Here is a 21,866-nt window from a genome sequence, read left to right on the forward strand (position 1 = left end):
ACTGTAAATGATGGCCGCTGTGTACTGACTATTTAGCAGGAGTTTATATGTAAAGTGGTTAATTCTGAATGCAACCACATCCCCAATTATAAGAGCGTATTCACACTTATGCAGCCACATTAATTTAGTTTTGTTATTTGTTTATGTCCCCCTTCCCTCAAAATGATTTCAGTTGGTTATAAACGCGTCTGGCAACTAGCACTTTATCCCATGTTTCCCCTTTTTCCATAATTCTAATATATATTTATATATAATCAGTCAAAAATTCTTATATTATATATGCACCTATATGAGATGGGTTTCTGATTTTAATATTGGACCAATTAAAATTCATCTTTTTATCTATTTGACGTATGGTGAGCTGGATCAACTTCTACATTAATGACCCAACATAACAGGACTGCATGTAATTCCATAGTCGAGGTGTATTCAACTTGGATCTCCACTAAATATAATAAAGTCAACATGTTTGTTATTCAAGGAGCTGCCAATATCATTCACAGACATGTCTGTAAATGTTTGAGGAGAGCCTGGGCACCGGAGATATGCGAGATAAAAGGAATAATCATAGAAGCAGACATTTTCTGTACTCTCCACCATTAATGCCATTAAAAAAACCCTGTAGTTAGACTCGCTTCCTTCAGAACCTGCTAGGTGAAAACTCAGACTGGAAGCTTGCGAGCAGGGCCCGCACTCCTTTTAATATCGGAGTTATGCTTATTTTGTAATGTCTTTTTGTCTGTTCAAACCTTCCCCCCTAAAATTGTAAAGTGCTGCGAAATATGTTGGCGCTATAAAAATTAAAAAAAATATATTAACAACAGTTAAAAGTAAAAGGTCTGCTCAAACATGTACGTTTCGTGCCCAGAAGAATGGCATACGTCAAAATAGGAAAATGATAACGTTGGCACTGAAAACCGAGATGCTCATGAAATTTGCTGAATATATGAGATTTAATGAAACTCTGACCAAGGCAGATAAAGATCAGAATCCACCGTTTCGGCCGATTTGTGGCCTTTGTCAAGTTAATTGTTAATATCAGGTACAGAAAAAAATAATTCAATATACATGAAAAAGAATAAAATATGGGAAACCAGTAACAGGAAGGAAAAATAATGAAATATATAACATTATACTCAAGAACAAATATGATAATAGGCATAATCCTCTTACAATAGCACAATAAATATACTAAGTATATATATAGGTAAAACGGTATATCTACCTTTTATGGGTAGACTGCACTTATATCTGATCATTCATTTATGTATATCACAGTTGTCCACAGTGATGTTACTTGCTAATACTTGTGCTGCTTATAATATCATGGGTATTAGTGTATTTATATACTTCTGTCTGTGGGCAGCACAGTGGTCCAGTGGTTAGCACTGTTCAAATCCCACCAAGGATAACATCTGCAAGGAGTTTGTAAATTTTCCACGTGTTTGCGTGGGTTTCCTCCGGGTTCTCCGGTTTCCTCCCACACTCCAAAGACATACTGATAGGGAATGTAGATTGTGAGCCCCAATGGGGACAGTGCCCATAATGCGTTGTGGAGTAGGTAAACCCCGAACCACCTTGCGATTTTCCGGTTTCGTTTTTCTCCTCCCCTTCTTCCCAGAGCCATAACTTTTTTATTTTTCTGTCAATATAGCTGTATGATGGCTTGTTTTTTGCGGGACAAGTTGTACTTTTAAAAGGCACCGTTGATTTTTACCATGTAGTGTACTGAAAAATAGGGAAAAAAAATTACAAGTGCAGTGAAACTGCAAACAAGGTGCAATTCCACAATGGTTTTTATTTACCATGTTCACTATATGGTAAAACTGCCATTATGATTCTCTAGGTCAGTACGAGTACACAGATACCAGACATGTATAGGTACTTTTTAATTTAAGTGGCGAAAAAAATTCCAAAGTTTGTAAAAAAAAAGTTGCCATTTTCCGAGACTCGTAGCGTCCCCATTTTTCAGGATCTGGGGCCGGGAGACAGCTTAGTTTTTGAACCCTGAGCTGCATTTTTATTGATACCATTTTGGGGTAGATACAATGTTTTGATCACCTGTTATTTCTCACTGGGCCTTCACTGACCAACCTCCTATTTTACCTAGTCTCACACTACTAGATGCATTATGTAAAATAGGAGGCAGGTCAGTGAACGATCAGTGATCTGTCATAAGAGCATACAGATGAATATGTAAGCAGAGCACCAGATAGAGCGCCCCCCACAGACCGCCACGAGCATATCATTATCTCCAAACTGAAAGTAAAGATTACACAAGAACCACAGGACGGATTCCATCAACCAAGGTATCCTTTTAATCAGTGTAATGTCACCCACCTGACAGTGTATGTAGTATACTGAGCACAATCCTGCTGACAGGTGCGCTTTAAGCTACACCAGCAGCGACTTCATAATCCAAATTTACAAAAAGGTTCTCCTGTGCACCACAAGATGGGCAGAACGTTCCACAGAATCTGGTGGAAAACACTCCAGCATCTCAGGGAACAGACAACATCATTCTTCCATTCTTATAGAAACCACAAAAAGGACATAAGGTTCTGCTCTTTGTAGCTCACCTTACAGTAAGGGAAGGTTCACTCTGAAATCATTCAGTTTCATCCATAAAAGTGAGACAGTTTTTTTACACACTTGTCATCCGTGTGCAGTCCATATACAATCCATTTTTTACAGCAGAAACTACTAATCATTTACCGTTTCCTATGTTACAGAACTGCAATGTATCCATAAAAATCGGATGCTGTACTGTGGCTCCATATGGCATCCCATTTTTTTCACGCACCAATAGACTTGAATAGGTCAGTCTCGCCCGATTTACGGAAAAACTAGTGCATGCTGTCTTTTTTGGATTTTTTTTCACACACCGCTTCAGTCAGTGAAAAAAACACTGTCTAGAAGTAGATTCCAATGGACTTTGATGCATTTTATCTTAGTTTTGAGTGATGTAACATGCAAAGAGCTGGAATACCATTTCTGTTTATCTGTGGATGAATCAAGCCGCTCCTGATACGCAATAGGTTCATCAGGGGACAACACATACGGGTTTACAGATGAAGAAATACCTTTTGTGTAGGAGAATAATAATTTTGCATTTAGGGCTATGCTGTCATAAAAAGTCATTGCTTGTACGAGTAATACATACTCCCGGCCAATGGGGGCAGCCTCGCTTTCCATACACTTGTATCGAGCGAGGCGCCCACGGCTCTATACAAGTTTATGGAGCGAGGCCGCACCCTCCGGCCGGTGGCATGTATAACTCATACATACCCTCCATTACCGGGTCCGCAGAGTGCGTGCGCTGGGGGGATTCATAAGTCTGCAGTCACACAAGGTGATTGCAGACTTATTGGTTTTGACCGGACAACCCCTTTAATGAATCCATCATGTCTGAATGTTGGCTTGCGCTTCCATTTGCGTCTTGCGGGGCCTGTAGTAAGATTTGTGGCGTAAGTAAACGCCGCTGTCTGTCATGAATTTGACAAACGGTGTTGCCTCAACCCCTCTCCAACCCAGTTCCATTTACGTTGTCAAAGTAAGGCAAAAATGGTACGAGAACGTTAGAGCCACGTGCACACGTTCAGCATTTGGTCAGTTAATTACCTCAGTATTTGAAAGGCTGTGTGCACACAATGCATTTTCGTGGCTTTTTTCCGTGTGGAAATTGACCCGCTAGGTAATCCATGTGGCAGCTAAAGCAATGACAGTCCTGAAGTGCTGTGCACATAATCAGGAATTTTCCTGTCAGGATACTTTCAGTGCGTTTAAATCTGCAGCATGTCAATTCTTTGTGCACTTATGCAGCGTTTTTCACCCACTGACTTCAATTGAGGTGAGGGATATTGTTGTTTTTTGTTTTTGGTTTCTTACAGGGGACGAGGGCTTTGGCGATTAGGCAAGTATACAGTATTTTTTTATTTTTAAATAAATGATTAAAACCTTGTGGAATTTTATTTAAAATAATAGACTTTATTCTGGCCGTGTGTTTATTTAAAAAAACTTTACTACAGGGTTAGTAATGGGGGTAATTTATAGACACCCTCCATTACTAACCTGGGCTTGACAGCTGCCAATACAAGACTGATATGAACCCCACCCTATTACCCCACTTGCCACCGCACCATGGCAAGTGGGAAGAGCGGAGGCTAAGAGCCAGATTTGGGGCATTTTAAGGATGCGCCATTTCTGGGGCCGCTGAGAGCTGATATTATTAACCTTGGAGAGGGCCTGGATCTATGGCCCCTTCCCTGGCTATTAATATCAGCCCGCAGCTGTCTGCCTCTCCTTTGCTGGTTAGATTTTATAGGGGGACCTTACGTAAATTTTTATATTGGGTTCCCGTGTAATCTACCCAGTAAAGACTAAGAAATAGTTGTGGGCTGCTATTAATGGCCAGGGAACATTTTTGACTAATTGCCCCTTCCCCGGCTAGTAATAGCCCCCAGTGGTTGGCTTTCCCTCTGCAGGTTATGAAAATGACGTTGGAGCCCACGTCATTTTTTTTAATTTTAGGCTATGTGCCCACGATCCGGACGTAGCAGTGCTTTGGACACCGCATATTTTTGCTGCAGCTAAATTCGCATGTATTCGCTGAACCATGTGGATTTACTGCATTCAATACATTCTAGTGGTCACATTTCTGTTGCAGAGACTAGCCACTCCACAAGAGAATTTGACATGCTGCGGTCCTGAAAGACGCGCCGCATGTCAGTGTCCGCGGGTGATCCGCAGCCTCTGATGCAAGCATAGTGGACATGGGATTTCTAGAGATCCCATCCACTATGCTGTAACGTCTGGATGCTGCGGGTTTGACGCTGCATAAACACGCAGTGTAAAACCTGCAGCTGCTCCTGATCGTGGCGACGTACCCAAACTCACTGGCAGCATGTAAATTTCTGTACCGGACACGCTAGTCTCCACTGCAGATTTTGACTAATTTAAGTGTCATATGCGGTGGATTCACATGTACCAACAACAAAAATGCGGCATTAGAACACTGCGTTTTGGGCGCAACAAAAATACGCTGCTGGTTGCTGATCTGGGGGACATAGTGGCTAATGAAACAGCTGTGAGCTGTTAATGGCCAGGGACCATGTTTGCAAATGGCACCTTCCTAGGCTAAAAATAGCAGCTCACAGCTGCCGCATAAACTACATGAATAGAAATACTAATGAAGATTGGGTGAATGTGATTAGCTGACACCTAGCTCTTTTGTTTGGTGATGACAAGGTGTCAATCAGACCCTTTCATCACCAAACCTAATTAACCCCTTTACTACCCAAGGTGGTTTGCATAATGACCAGGCCAATTTTTACAATTCTGACCACTGTCACTTTATGAGGTAATTGCTCTGGAACGCTTCAACGGATTCCCCCGATTCTGAGATTGTTTTTTCGTGACATATTGTACTTCATGATTGTGGTAAAATTTCTTCGATATCACTTTCGTTTATTTGTGAAAAAAACGGAAATTTGGGGAGAATTTTCAAAATTAGAATTTTAATGCCCTTAAATCAGAGAGATATGTCACACAAAATAGTTAATAAAATAACATGTCCCACATGTCTACTTTACACCAGCACAATTTTGGAACCCAAATTTTTTATTTTTTATTAGGGAGCTATAAGGGTTAAAAGGTGACCAGCGATTTTTCATTTTTTCAACAATATTTACAAAACCATTTTTTTTTTTTTTTCAAAAGGGACATCACATCACATTTGAAGTCACTTTGAGGGGTCTTTATGACAGAAAATACCCAAAAGTGACCCCATTCTAAAAACTGCACCCCTCAAGGTGCTCAAAACCACATTCAATAAGTTTATTAACCCTTCAGGTGCATCACAGGAATTTTTGGAATGTGGAAGAAAAACAAACAATGAACATTTAACTTTTTTTCACAAAAATGTTACTTTAGACCCAAATTTTTTTTATTTTTGCAGGGGTAACAGGAAAAAATGGACCCCAAAATTCGTTGTGCAATTTCTCCTGAGCACCAGATACCCCATATGGGGAAAAAAACACTGTTTGGGCGCACGGCAGAGTTCAGAAGGGAAGGAGCACTGACTTTTTGAACGCAAAATTGGCTGGAATCAAGAGCGGACGCCATGTCGCGTTTGGAGAGCCCAGGATGTGCGTAAATAGTGGAAACCCCCCACAAGTGACCCCATTTTGGAAACTAAACCCCTCAAAGATTTTATCAAGGGCTATAGTGAACATTTTGAACCCAGAGGTACGACACAAAGATTTATAACATTAGGTCATCATATTGAATAAGTTGTCATTAGTCTTGAGTGCAAGTGCTCGCTACTTGAGTTTGCATTGGGTACTCAGGTATGCACCATGTATCACGGGTGCTTGTGTGACATGCTCGAGTCCCCGCCCACATGTTTCACGGTTATTAGACACCCAAAAAAAAAACATGCGGGGGATCGCTCGTGCATGACAGGCAATCCCTGCGAGTTTTTTTTTGCCGTGAAGCATATGGGGAAGAGACTCGAGCACCCGCGATACTCAATGCATACCCGAGCACCCGCGATCAACACTAGTCGCCATATCGTCATCATTTTTTTTTTTACTTTTGAAAAAATCCCAACCCTAACCCCAACCGTAGCCCAACCCCAACCCTAACGTTTATTTTTTACGCCGTTCTTCGTGCGGTATAAGTGATTAGACGTCTTTATTCTTCGGGTCGGTGCAATAACAGATTTATAGTGGGTCTTTATTATTGACAGCTGTCACACACTAAAAGACGCATTTTTTTAACCCTAGAGTTTATTTTTCCTCGTGCGGTATAAGTGATTAGACGACTTTATTCTTCAGGTCGGTGCGATTACAGTGATGCCAGATTCATATTGGGTTTTTATGATTGACAGCTGTCACACACTAAAAGACGCTTTTTTGTATCGTCATATTTTGAGAGCTATAATTTTTCCATATTTCGGCCGACAGTCATGTGACGGCTTGTTTTTTGCAGAACAATTTGACGTTTTTATTGGTACTATTTTCAGGCACGTGACATGTTTTGATCGCTTTCTATTCCGATTTTTGGGAAGCAGAATAAACAAAAACCAACAATTCTGGAATAGCTATTTTTTATGCCTTTCCATGTGTGGTAAAATTGATAAGGCAGCTTTGTTCTTTTGGTCAGTACGTTTACAGCGGTACCACATTTATATTGTTTTTCTATGTTTTGGCGCTTTTACACAATGAAAGCTATTTTATAGAAAAAATAATTTTTTGCATCGCTTTATTCTGAGAGCTATAACTTTTTTATTTTTCGGCTGATGGAGCGGGACAAGATGATGTTTTCAGCTGTACCATTTTTATGTACATAAAAATTTCTTTTTTATTGCGTTTTATTCCAATTTTTGTTTGATGGTATGATAATAAAGCATCATTTTTTGCCTAGTTTTTTATTTATTTTTTACCGTGTTCACTAAAGGGGTTAACTAGTGGGAGAGTTTTATAGGTCAGGTTGTTCCGGACGCGGCGATACCAAATGTGTGTACTTTTATTGTTTTCTTTCTAATAATATACCTATGAATAAATATTATATTTTTATTTTTGGGGGATTATTTTTATATTTTTACTAATTTATTTTTATTTTTTTCCATTTTTTAACACTTTTTTTTTTCTATTTATACTTTGTCCCACTACGGGGCTATGTGCGGGCAAAATCAACAAGGCGTACTATTACGTACCTGGCTCTTAAAGCCCAGGGAGCAGGTACGTATTAGTACGCCCTGGGCTGTAAAAGGGGTTAAAGTAAAGTAAAGAATTAAATAAACACAAAGACACAGAGTAAACACTTTGTTTGAAATACAACAGACACATTCTTTAATCATTTAAAATTAAACAATATACTCACCCCAGTTCTGACAGCAATCCAAGGGTTTAAGGAATGTGTCACCAAATAACTTTATTTAGCATTCAGTGATATACAAAAACGGTTAAAAAAAACGAGTCAAAAACGTGCAGTTTTTCTTCCTGCCAAGGAGATGCAGAAACGCTGAGGAAATTTCTGCTTCAAATCCTGAACGTGCGCACATAGCCTTAGAAAGTACAATACACATACTGTAGCACAGAACATGTAGATAAGTTGTGAAAACAGAAAAAGCACACTGTATGTATTACACATTACATCAGTAATAAAACATCCATGAATTGGTTCTACTTTCGCCCGATGCGCTAATGTTTACCAAGGAATGCCCATGCTGATGGACTGAATCTCCCGGCTTATTGTATGCCACTGCACAACATTTAAAGTCTCAATAATGTAAAAGGGCTGCTCAGGACTGAACCATTTCTGACCTATCTGTGGACTAGGTCATCACCATCATATCAGAAAGGGTCCAATAACCAGCACCAACAAGATCTGCTGAAATCTGCTACGGCAGCGTCCAGATACAAACAATATGTGGGAAGACGCACTGCTGCCTCATACCCTACAGATGTGCTGATGTCTGTAATGCGCTGTGCAATTAAAGAGGTTGTCCATTGCTTTTATATTGATGCCCTATCCTTATCCCATCAATGTCTGATCGGCCGGGGTCCGACACCCGGCCCCCCTGCCGATCAGCTGCTATCGGTGTCGGCCGGAAGTACTTATATGTGGAGCTGACCTTCTACTTGTAGTGGCCGGGGATTGTTATTGCACATCTGCCTCCTATTGATTTGAATAGGAGGTGGATGTGCAGTACTCTGCCGCGGCCACTACAATTAGACGGCCAGCTCCGCAAAAAATACTTCCAGCCGGCGACTGCTGCCTCTAATCACGGCTGATCGGCGAGGGTGCCGGTTGTCGGACCCCGGCCGGTCACACATTAATGGGATAAGGATAGGGCATCAGTGTAAAAGTAGTGGACAACCTCTTAAATGGCGGTATATAAATGAGTAAAATAAATGGTAGTTAAAAAAACAGATAACAGCACTGGGACATCACAGAGCAGAAAAGTGTAAGTGGACACCCCTTTGAGATCAGTTTAATGGCTTTTGTAATGTTACCTTATCTTAGTCCAGTGAGCGAGATAGCTTTCTGAGAAAACTTATTGAGATGGCACGTTAATTGTATAGTTAAATTTGGCAATATCTGTACCCTGCAGACAGAGGCCGCTATCTTCCACTCAGATGAACGGGAGATGAGTGCAATACCTGCACCAATGTGTGTATTGTAAGGCAGCGCTAGTCATCATACTGGGGGATACTCGCTGCACCGGGTCAATTAAAGCATACATGCAATGTCTTTCCGGTATTTTCTCAATTCAGCAGTTTATTATATTATCATAAACCGCAGTTCACACATATAATGTCCACCTTAGTATATCACTGGCAGGTTTACACACATAACATCCGGAAGCTTCTCAAGTGGCAGACAGGCCCACTTGGCTCCAGGTACAGCCTTCAGCAAGGTAATACTATAGCTATGTCCATATAAATGTCCATATAATGAAGTGTTTTACCTTTGCCGGGTTTAGCTGCTGCAGTCCATTAGGCTTGCCACCACTGTGGCTTTGCGGCTTCCCAGATGGGGGTCTCTAGCCGTCGCTCCCTCTAAGGCTACTGGTATGCTTACACCGTCAGCATCCAGCCTGCGCCTTTCAGGACTCTTCACCAAGCCACTGTCTTTCAAGGCCACTAGCATCCACTCACAGGATCCAGTCTCGACCTTTCAGGCAGCCAGGCTTCACTCGGCCTCACACGAACATTGTCCCACACACACCGGGAACAGGCCTCACGCCTCTCTCACCTGTCTCAAATTACCAGGGTTTTTATATCCTCCAATACACATGCACACAGGACCTGAGCTGATGTCACAGTCAAGTGTTCAGACCTTAGGTGTGCAGAAGGACCTGTGTGATGTCACAGTCATGTGACCAGTCAGCTGAGGGGGAGGTACATGGTCAGTCAAAACACACACGGAACCATTAAAGGAATGCCTGCTGCATCACAGTATATGTAATCAAACAAAAATATCAAAAGACAGAGTATGAACACAAGCCCTGATTGAAAAATGCCAGTCTTCATGATGGAAGTCTGCTGGAGTCAGACACTCTTGATTCATTAAGAGGTGCAAACCTGTTAAAGAATCAGGAGCATCTGACAAGTAGTGTGCGCCTTACCACAAATCTTACTATAGTCCCTGGCTGGAGTAAGACTTGTGGTGTAAGGCAGGGTTCCCCAACTCCAGTCCTCAAGGCCCACCAACAGGTCATGTTTTCAGGATTTCCTTAGTATTGCACAGGTGATGTAATTATTGCCTGTGCAGGTGATGTAATTATCACCTGTGCAATACTAAGGAAAACCTGAAAACATGACCTGTTGGTGGGCCTTGAGGACTGGAGTTGGGGAACCCTGGTGTAAGGAACACTGCTACTTGTCATGAATCTGACTAGCAGGGGCTGCCACGCTACAGACCTGCCCACTTTGTTGGAGCTGGGTGAAAATGGCAAGAAAACTACAAAATTCACAAGAATTTAGCACACCCTCAGGTTGCGCCAAAATTGAGAATTTTCAAACTTTCTTATACCAGATTTCTGGCAAAAAAAGCTTGAATGAATCAGGTTCATAATGAGTTTGATTATATTAGCACAGAGGTTTTATCATGCTTTTTTTTTGTCTGTTACTTAAAAACCAAATGAAAAAAAAGAAGTCAACCTTAGGCTGTGTGCCCACGATGAGTTTAAGCGTTTCCGCAGCGGCAAAAATGCTGCAGAAACGCTTAAAAAACGCATGGTAGAAGGCCTGCCATGTTCCCCAATGATAATCCGCATGTGCTGTGCACATGCTGTGGAAATTTCCGCTGCGGATTATCATTGCGGAAAAAAACGCTGCACTACCAATTATTTTGCGGAAGTGCTGCGTTTTCGCCGCCATTGACTTGCATTGGAACACATGGATAACGCATCATTGCATATGTAGATGCGCATTCCATGCGTTCTAATGTGCGGATGGTACCCAGGTCTAGAGGAGAGGAGACTCTCCTCCGGACCCGGGTACCATAGAAACTGTGAAAAATAAATATGATGCTTACCTTCTGACGGCCCCTGATGCGCTCGTCCTCCCTTACCGGCAAATCGCGATGGACTGAAGGACGCTGACGTCATAGTCATGTGACCGGTCACGAGAAGCCGACGTCGGCAGGTCCTTCAGTGCAGTGCACCGCGATCTGCCGGCAGTCAGCACCGAGCGAAGCAAGACTGCGGGAGCCATCGGAAGGCAAGTATAGATTTATTTTTTATTTTTTGACATTCTTTCGGTCACACTATATATTCATGCCGGTTGCATGGATTTATATAGTGTGACCAAGTTGTCAAGCACTTTCAAAGTGATGCTAAAATCGCTTGGAAAGCGCTTGTCAACCCGCATGCGGAAATGCATGTGAAGAACGCTTCACATCCGCATGTCCCTGGCAGGAAAAACGCATGTACAATTCACATGTACAATCCGCATGCGTTTTTTTCTGCCAGGGAGATGCAGAAACGCTCAGGAAAAATCCGGAGCATTTCTGCATCGTGGACACATAGCCTTATTGCAGGTTTCAAAATGCTGGAATATCAAAGAAAGTTGCACATTGCACAAATTGGAACTAGAAGCTCAGCCATCTGATCATGTCACATTAAATACATGAGTAAATATGAAGATTGCTGGAATATATGATCATCTGGATGACAAAATACATTAGGAGCGCCTGTCATACACATAGAAACCCTACAGGAGAGGCATCAGTCACATCTACATCTCACAATGCATTCCACCATGACATTTAAAGAGGTTGTTGTCACGACAGCTGTCGGGTGACCAGGTATCAGGGGCTCCTACCCTGACCCTAAAACTAGGGGGTGACCTAGCTCGCCCTATTCCCCAGGATACCTCCTCTGAAGGTGAGGACGCTGAGGCCTCTGCCCTAGCCCTAACTCCTGAGTTAGCCCTCCGCTTGTTATCCTCCCCCACCCGAGGAAGAGAGGCGCTACTGTGCACCGAAGTACACCCACCTGACAAACAAGGCAACACAGACAGGGGTAAACAGAAAACTCCAGGCACACAAACTATTCTCTCACAAATAACAGAGGGAAGCACCGGGGTGTGTAGGTAGGGGGAAAATGGAGAAGGATAAGGAATAACCACGCATACAAACCAGGCAACAGTCACAAGTTATTCCTCCCAAACTCCTTCCCATAGAACTCCTCACTCTCCTTAGCCATGCAGCAAATGCTAGCTCTGATAAGGACTTAGTATCAGAGGGAAAGGGAGTGGCTAACCAAGCTCAGCTGTGAGCACCAGGGCTGTGGAGTGGATAAGCCAAACCTCTGACTCAGACTCCTCAATTTCAATGACTCCAACTCCGACTCCCTCATACATGGCTCATGTTTAAGTGATAAATTTACTGTACCACAGATTCATCTCAGCTAAAAGTCTAGACCCTTAGATCAGGAATAGGACAGACATTTATAGGACATTTCATAACTTTCCCAAATTCTTATGAAAAAAATATTCCCCATAAACTGCATTGAACTACTGTACCCAATTTATTATATAATTTTAGGAGTCAAGAGTTGGTACATTTTATACCGACTCCGACTCCAAAGCCCTGGTGAGCACAGGAAAATCCAACATGGATGCTTAACCCCTGTTCTGCTGTAAGAAATAAATACATTTAAAAATGACGGAGAAATGCTTCTTCTTGGAGTTGGAGCAGGAGCCCTCCGGCGCCGAGGTCTCCTGGCTCCAACCTGTCACGGTAACCCCGTGACAGTTGTCCACTACTTTGACATTGATGACTAATCCTCAGGATAGTAATCAATGTCTGATCGGTGGGAGTGCAACACCCAGCACCCCTGCCTATCAGCAGTTCTAGGTCCCAACGGCAGCCGGAGCTGCTCAGTCTACAGATAGTGGCAGCGGCTGGGTACTGCACATCCGACCCCTATTGATTTGCATGGCGCTGTGTTAAGGCATACCAGTGCTGAGTTCTTAATAATATTATTATTCTGGAGTGGAATCGTACCTGAGCACCAACCACACGGAGTACCACGCATTTTCTTATTTTATTTTTATGACTACCCTGCCCATCTTGGCCATGTTCTACATAACGCTTTCGGGGCCATTATATAACAAGGATAGGGAAGGCTTCCACCCGCCATGGCAGGCTCCATATGATGTATGAGCACACAGAACGCCCATCCCTTCCTTATTAGGAGAGGCTCACAGGTCTAGGAGCAGAATGACACTCGCTGGAATGTGAAGAGCATTGTGCCATGTTTACATGGAGCCGACGGGCTGCAGACAGGGTGGGAGGATGGAAGCCGAGAGTAAAGGTCTGAGGAGGGTAAAGTCTGATTCAGAAACTTCGAAGACCGTGAAAAAGTTGTCAATATTGGCCAATATTGGAGCATTTAGGTTTCTCAGAGCTAAGACATGGCTGTTCCTATGAAGCACATTTACCATATAATTATAGAAAATACCGCAGCCATTAATAACCTATAAAGCGGATTCATTCCCTAGAATCATCAGGAGCATACCAACCCATAGATATGGACTCTAGTTTTCCCCACACGAGGGATGGAAATGGAAAGCTGGTGCCCTGATCAGACCACTGCTGCTAGTCCTACTTCGGGCGATCATCTAATGTCTTGAAGAAATGGCACATCGCTCAGTCTACCTGCCCCACCGCACCCTTCGTAACGACCGTCTATGCATGTGAAAGGGACAATGCAGCTATATTGGGGTCCCAATATGTGAGCAATGGGGCAGATTTACTATTAACGGTTTAATATTTGTTTAACCTGTGACAAGCTGCACCCATTAGTGTCCGATTTATCACTCTGGCATGTGCCAGCATATACATTCTGTGTATGGCAGCAGTTGCCAGAGCAGAACAGATGACCATCCCTGTAGGCATATATACTGGGCTATAATCCAACACCCACGTACAGGTATGAAGGTACATCGAGACGAGTAGATAATCGTGTAAGGGATTCAGAAGATCATTGGAATAAGCGATATATACTGGATGGCAGACAAGCATTTACACACTATGTTTATTGTGACAAAAAAATTCATTTTTGATCATTGAATCACTGGCTGAATGTCATCCACTGTATTAAGAGTCCATGATTTCCATTTACACTGCATAATGTATTATTTTTTTTGCTTGCAATGTGTGACGAATGAGTGTTTTTTGATTAATTGGTTGCTTAACCCATTTACTTTACTCAATTACCGTATACGATGAGTTGTAAGCGAACTAGCCCTCACAGGACAAGCCCGCGTCCTTCCAGCCCTCACAGAACAAGCCCGCGTCCTTCCAGCCCTCACAGGACAAGCCCGCGTCCTTCCAGCCCTCACAGGACAAGCCCGCGTCCTTCCAGCCCTCACAGGACAAGCCCGCGTCCTTCCAGCCCTCACAGGACAAGCCAGCGTCCTTCCAGCCCTCACAGGACAAGCCCGCGTCCTTCCAGCCCTCACAGGACAAGCCCGCGTCCTTCCAGCCCTCACAGGACAAGCCCGCGTCCTTCCAGCCCTCACAGGACAAGCCCGCGTCATTCCAGCCCTCACAGGACAAGCCCGCGTCATTCCAGCCCTCACAGGACAAGCCTGCGTCATTCCAGCCCTCACAGGACAAGCCCGCGTCATTCCAGCCCTCACAGGACAAGCCTGCGTCATTCCAGCCCTCACAGGACAAGCCCGCGTCATTCAAGCCCTTATAGAACAAACAGGTATTATGTTATGGCTGGCGGCACTCATGGCTTTCTATGTCGGTGATCAGTGGTAGGATACAGGTGAATAGCAGAAAACCACAGCACTCAGTACAAAACAAATGTGCTTAAGGCCACGTTCACACGTTGAGTATTTGGTGAGGTTTTTACAACAGTATTTGTAAGCCAAAACCAGGAGTGGAACAATCAGAGGAAAAGTATAATAGAAACACATCACCACTTCTGTATTTATCACCCACTCCTGGTTTTGGCTTACAAATACTGAGGAAAAATACTGACCTAATACTGAACGTGTGAACATGGCCTTATTTGGAGATCACCAGCCCTGACCGATGTATGCTGCTCTTGTCCTACAGGACATAGGCCTTGACAAAGGCCCGGTATCTCCTAATAAAGCACGCGTCTTGCCCTCCATCTCATGTGCCCTGGTTTCCCGCTTCTAGTTCTTACAGCCTGCATATAACAGAGCGATCCTACAGTCAGGTATCTGCACACATACAATAAGGAACATTTCAATCCATTCCTGCCATACTATAGCCGTATAATGTGACAGCAGGGGACACATTACTGAGTAGTAAGCCTTGTCAGCAGCGAGGCTACGGTTACACTGTACGGTTACACTGGTGCTTCAGGGTCAGGTATCACTAGCGTCACTTGTTCACGTCTTCCTATTGCATTGCTGATTAACCTATACCGGTGATGAATGTGGGGAAGCCTGTACTGTACTGACAGTATGTCTTATGTGCATGCACCTGGTGCCCATGCCCGCTGCTATGCATGACACACGTTTAGTACTGTGCTCTGCTTTGTTTCAGAATTTGAGCCTTTAATGATTAAAATGAGTTTTTCTTACCAGAATGGGCCCTTTAAGTGATTTAATTTAAAAGTAAATATTGCAATGGGCACAAACAGGGCATAACAGTCCACAGAGCGCCATATAAATGGGGCACATGTCAGCCACGTAATAATGTACATACCGCACGTGACTTCACTACAAGTCCCGAACATCAGCTCCTGAGGCGTTTACTTAAAGGGGTATTCTTGTCTTATAAACCAATGGCATATCATTAGGATAGGCTATCACTTCAAAAACAGCAGTGGTCCAACAGCTGGGACCCCCACATGATTGCAAATTATGTTAACACACCACCCCCACAAAATGGCACAAGGAAAATATAGACATAAAGGGGCTGTCCACTGTGGCCTTCACATTTAGTCATAGCCAGGTCAGACATGGTTTCTTCAAGCTTAGACAAAAAGCAAAACCCACTGTGGTCACAAGAATGAGATGCCCCCTGGTAGAGGCAGCTGGCAGAGCTTTGTGGGCTCAGTCAGCAGTGCAGAGGAACAATGGTATCCGGTGAGTAATGTACGGCCTTTATTTTAATACCCCCATGGGCAAATTAATATGATAAATGTAGTGGACGACCCCTTATAGAGGAGAGGAGCACAGAATATCAGCACATATACATTGCAGAGTGGCACATGCCATGGGGCTTATTCCCTGAAGGTCACAAAGTTGGCAGTGTACAGAGGTGTGCCCAGGTGGAGGGGTACGGGGCACGCAGCAGTGTATAGAGGTGTGCCCAGGTGGAGGGGTACGGGGCACGCAGCAGTGTACAGAGGTGTGCCCAGGTGGAGGGGTACGGGGCACGCAGCAGTGTACAGAGGTGTGCCCAGGTGGAGGGGTACGGGGCACGCAGCAGTGTATAGAGGTGTGCCCAGGTGGAGGGGTACGGGGCACGCAGCAGTGTATAGAGGTGTGCCCAGGTGGAGGGGTACGGGGCACGCAGCAGTGTACAGAGGTGTGCCCAGGTGGAGGGGTACGGGGCACGCAGCAGTGTATAGAGGTGTGCCCAGGTGGAGGGGTACGGGGCACGCAGCAGTGTATAGAGGTGTGCCCAGGTAGAGGGGTACGGGGCACGCAGCAGTGTATAGAGGTGTGCCCAGGTGGAGGGGTACGGGGCACGCAGCAGTGTACAGAGGTGTGCCCAGGTGGAGGGGTACGGGGCACGCAGCAGTGTACAGAGGTGTGCCCAGGTGGAGGGGTACGGGGCACGCAGCAGTGTACAGAGGTGTGCCCAGGTGGAGGGGTACGGGGCACGCAGCAGTGTACAGAGGTGTGCCCAGGTGGAGGGGTACGGGGCACGCAGCAGTGTACAGAGGTGTGCCCAGGTGGAGGGGTACGGGGCACGCAGCAGTGTATAGAGGTGTGCCCAGGTGGAGGGGTACGGGGCACGCAGCAGTGTACAGTGGTGTGCCCAGGTGGAGGGGTACGGGGCACGCAGCAGTGTATAGAGGTGTGCCCAGGTGGAGGGGTACGGGGCACGCAGCAGTGTATAGAGGTGTGCCCAGGTGGAGGGGTACGGGGCACGCAGCAGTGTATAGAGGTGTGCCCAGGTGGAGGGGTACGGGGCACGCAGCAGTGTATAGAGGTGTGCCCAGGTGGAGGGGTACGGGGCACGCAGCAGTGTATAGAGGTGTGCCCAGGTGGAGGGGTAAGGGGCACGCAGCAGTGTATAGAGGTGTGCCCAGGTGGAGGGGTACGGGGCATGCAGCAGTGTATAGAGGTGTGCCCAGGTGGAGGGGTACGGGGCACCCTGCAGTGTATAGAGGTGTGCCCAGGTGGAGGGGTAAGGGGCACACAGCAGTGTATAGAGGTGTGCCCAGGTGGAGGGGTACGGGGCATGCAGCAGTGTATAGAGGTGTGCCCAGGTGGAGGGGTACGGGGCACCCTGCAGTGTATAGAGGTGTGCCCAGGTGGAGGGGTACGGGGCACCCTGCAGTGTATAGAGGTGTGCCCAGGTGGAGGGGTACGGGGCACCCTGCAGTGTATAGAGGTGTGCCCAGGTGGAGGGGTACGGGGCACCCTGCAGTGTATAGAGGTGTGCCCAGGTGGAGGGGTACGGGGCACGCAGCAGTGTATAGAGGTGTGCCCAGGTGGAGGGGTAAGGGGCACCCTGCAGTGTATAGAGGTGTGCCCAGGTGGAGGGGTACGGGGCACCCTGCAGTGTATAGAGGTGTGCCCAGGTGGAGGGGTACGGGGCACCCTGCAGTGTATAGAGGTGTGCCCAGGTGGAGGGGTACGGGGCACCCTGCAGTGTACCTTCACATGGCAGCTCTCATCTATGCACTCACACTATTACAGCTGTAGTGAACCACACTCCTCTCTGTACAGACACAGCATCTATCAGGGATGTGGGCACCCGTGTTGCCCCCTGTAGTACTCACCCTGGATGCCCGTCTGGTGAGACATGGTGAGGACTGTACTACAATTCCCGAACCCCAACCAGGAAGTGACCGCGCTGAGCCGGCTCCCGCGGGATACACGTCATCGGCCTGGTTGCTGAGCAACGGAGCCGGCTTCTCACACCGGCGCCGGGAACACGCCCTACTGTGGATCACTGGGCAGTACACACGCTGGTTATACTGACCTCTAGTGGAATAGCGACGGAGCTACAAGCATGATATAGCTGCATTATATAAGAGCCAACTCCTGCAGGAATTTGTTACCCCCTGGCTACTGGCTAGCAACAAGAGCTGCAGAGGGAAATGTCCACCTGAAAGGCAAATACCTGACTGTTTAGGGAGACTTGCTGCTGGCACAAGATGTACCATAGAAATGTTTTACCTATGTACCTCTGCCTATAACGCTAATGTCTACTAAAGCACCTTCAATAACACTGCATTCAGTGTCACCTCTAAATGTCAGCAGTGCCCCCATAAAGAATGCTGCAGGCTGACAGTATTACCTGCAGAGTGTCCCCATAAGGCTATGTGCCCAGTAGCAGATTTGCTGCAGAGCGTTTTTGCCTCTCTCTGGCAGAATTACATGCATTTTTTCTGCCAGAGAGAAGTGTTTTTCAGCGTTTTTTCAAGCAGTTTTCCAAGCGATTTTAGCATCACTTGGAAAAGTGCTTGACAAGTTGGTCACACAATATAAATCCATGCAACCGGCATGGATTTATAATGTGTGAACAACTGATGCTTTAAATGCAGCATCTACAGTAAAAAAAAGAGAATTAAAACGTTAAAAATAAACAAACCCTGTATACTCACCTCTCCGGTCTCCACCGGTCTGCTCCCGGCAGCGTCCTCTCTCTTCGGCGTCCCGCAGTGTACTGTTAGGACCTGCGGTGACGTCATTTAGTCAGCTGATGGTCACGCGACCATCACCTGACCGCCGACGTCAGCGGTCGCGTGACCATCAGGTGACTAAATGACGTCACCGCAGGTCCTGACAGTACATCGTGGGACGCCAAGGAGAGAGGACGTGGCCGGGAGCAGATCGGGGGCCGCCGGAGAGGTGAATATACAGGTTTTGTTTATTTTTAACTTTTTTATTTCTTTTTTTCACCGCGTGGTAGCCGGGATGAAGAGGAGTTGTAGTCTCCTCTTCATCCTGGGTACCACACGCACCGCGATTACGCTGCAAATTCGCGGCCATTGAATTTAATTGAAACGCAGCAAATCCACATATACCTGCGGGATTGCTGCGTTTTAATGTTACTCAATGGCCGCGAATTTGCAGCGTAATCGCGGTAGAAATGGTCATACTGCGTTTTGCAATGCAATGCGAATACGGCGCGCAAATTAGCCCATCATGTGCACAGCACATCCGAATTCACATTGCTTTGCATGGCAGACTTTTACAAGCGTTTTCGCAGCAGTAAAAACGCCGCAAAAACGCTACGTGGGCACATGGCCTTATGCTGCCAGCAGACTGCCCCCCATAATGCTGCCAGCAGACTGCCCCATAACGCTGCCAGCAGACTGCCCCTCCCATAACGCTGCCAGCAGACTGCCCCCATAATGCTGCCAGCAGACTGCCCCCCAAAGCACTGCCAGCAGACTGTCCTCCATAATGCTGCCAGCAGACTGCCCCCCATAATGCTGCCAGCAGACTGCCCCCCATAACGCTACCAGCAGACTGCCCCCCCCATAACGCTGCCAGCAGACTGTCCTCCATAATGCTGCCAGACTAGCCATTGGACAAATCTGGCAAATGTCACATAGGCTGGTTAGGCCAAGAGGCCACATTGATTGCGACACTGTTAACAGCATCAACATACTGTATGGGATGTTGTGTGTGTGGGGACCATAATACTGTATTGGAGTTGTGTGGGGCGGCCTGTGTGGGTGGACCATCATACTCTTGGGGGAACCATCTTACTTTGGGGGGGCACCATATTACCGTGTGGTAGGGCTGTGGGGGGACCATCTTAATGTCTATGTGACATGCAGAAATAGCGCTGTTGCAGAGTGTGACATGCAGAAGTAGTGCTGTTGCAGAGTGTAACATGAGGAAGTAGTGCTGTTGCAGAGTGTAACATGCAGAAGTAGTGCTGTTGCGTTAACAGCATTCAGCAACTATTAGAAGTAACACAAGCACATGAGACGGAAGTGTTGTGCTCCAGAAGCATCCAGCAACTAGAGGGATTAACACAGTCACAGGAGAAGGGGAGTGTTTTAGCAGAGCCCCAGGGGGATTGTGGGGAAGTTGTTTACTGTCTGGCTGGAGCTGAAGAGAAAGGTGGTGTGTGTGTTCTGTATCTCACAGAATCGCCCCTGCAAGTGAAAAGGATTCAAGTCAGGAGTGAAGCTAAGCACAGGTCAGGTAGAGTTCCTGAACTAACAGTGCAGAGTATTGTCAGGCAGACAGGTAAGGACTGGAATAAATGGTGTCACAGGGATCATCTCCCTCAGCAAACCCTTCCCTCCTCCTCCATCTCACTGTGCTGTAAAGAATGCTGTGTTCATTAATGTGCCTTTGCATTAGAACTGTGCTGTGGGAAGGCTGTGAACTGCTGTGCTGCTAAGGAAATTGTACTGTTTGTCACAGGAGCCTGTTGCTCATAAGACTTAACTTGCACTGGCTGTGCAGCTTCTGATTAAATTCTACTGTTCTACCATTTATGAGGACTCTTGTCAAGTGTGTCTGGTCAGCAAGTGAAACAACCTACATGTCTGTGCCTGAGGGTCAATACCCCTGTGTGCCTGAGAGAAGCTGCAGCACATGGTCTATGGTCGCCCTGAGTAACAGTTCCCCCAGGATTCCAAAGAATTCATGTAGCCTGTCTCTCCCCTATCTGAACCTAGCGGCATGCGTGTAATATTGGTGGCCCGTACGGGGAATCCTGAGCAGGAATTAGCATGTACAGGGAGAAGAGGAAAAGTGTCTGGAAAAACGCAGCAGCACAGCACCTCAGCTCAACTCTGCTACACCAGTCAAAGGGGTTCAGCCCTAAAGAAAACTCACTTGCAGCAATGGATGAGGAAATACAAATGGACAGAATTAGTGAGCTGCTTCTTCAGTTAACCTGTGAAGAATTGAGAACAGTAGCAGAACCCATAAAGATGTCAGTAGAACAGATTTCCAAAGCACACAACCGCAGGCAACTGTTAGCTGCCATTCATGCAAAAATGGATGAGCTGGGGGAGAAAGAAGCTGAAGATGTCATGGAGACATTCCTCCAGTAACTAACACAGTTTCTAACCAGGTTGAAGTTGGAGGATGGAGGGGCAGCACCAATTACCAAAAGCGGGAATCTCAGTCCACAGACTGAACTACAGGAATTGAAAGAACAATTCAAAGCCCTAACAACAGCCCTGCAAGAATCGACCAAAACCTCTGAAACCTCTAAATCAGGGAGACAGTCCTCTCTAACACCACAAATCACCATAAGGAAAGAAATCAAGCTCCTGGGACAAATTGGAGAGTGTGAACAGAAAGAGAGACTGTTGACGCGCCCAGGGGATGGGGACGACTCGGTACCCAGGCCTTTGCTTGGTTTGGGGATGTCGCGGTGGTCGGCTCCCGGGCCCGTACCCTGGGGTCATTCTTAAAAAAGGGGATTGAAACTTGGATAGAAATAAAAATAAAGTAAATAGTTTGTGACGCCACCTGTGGTACCTGGTAAGGATTACCAGCGCTGCTGCAGACCTCCGGGGGGTGATGGGATGGCAGCTGGGATGTTTCTGCTCCCTACAGACGAAGCGGGTCCCCGGGGCAGTGTGGAGTTTGATGGTGGGTGGTGATGCTGGGGCTTGTAGTGCAGGCGGGATGGCGCAGCAGGAGTAACTGACAGAGACAGGGGATTCGCTTCAATACCTTTACTGGTGCAGGTCTATGACG

The 21,866-nt window shown here is 46.0% G+C and overlaps 1 protein-coding gene across 2 annotated transcripts in view; it reads right to left on the bottom strand.

The window, feature by feature from the left end:
• The window catches only part of TWF1 (twinfilin actin binding protein 1), a 64,576-nt gene extending 46,457 nt beyond the window's left edge, over nt 1–18,119 (bottom strand). Inside the window, exon 1 of one of the 2 annotated variants that reach the window (XM_073652034.1) lies at nt 17,963–18,119. In XM_073652034.1, coding sequence (XP_073508135.1) covers nt 17,963–17,987 — 25 coding nt within the window. In that variant the 5' untranslated portion in view covers nt 17,988–18,119. The remainder of the gene's footprint in view (nt 1–17,962) is intronic. The other variant, XM_073652035.1, reaches the window with a different exon arrangement.
• Nucleotides 18,120–21,866: the final 3,747 nt, after the last annotated feature.

This window comes from Phyllobates terribilis, unplaced genomic scaffold (genome assembly GCF_046119375.1).
Source record: "Phyllobates terribilis strain yellow unplaced genomic scaffold, ASM4611937v1 Scaffold_11__3_contigs__length_659146591, whole genome shotgun sequence".
Lineage (NCBI taxonomy): Eukaryota > Metazoa > Chordata > Amphibia > Anura > Dendrobatidae > Phyllobates > Phyllobates terribilis.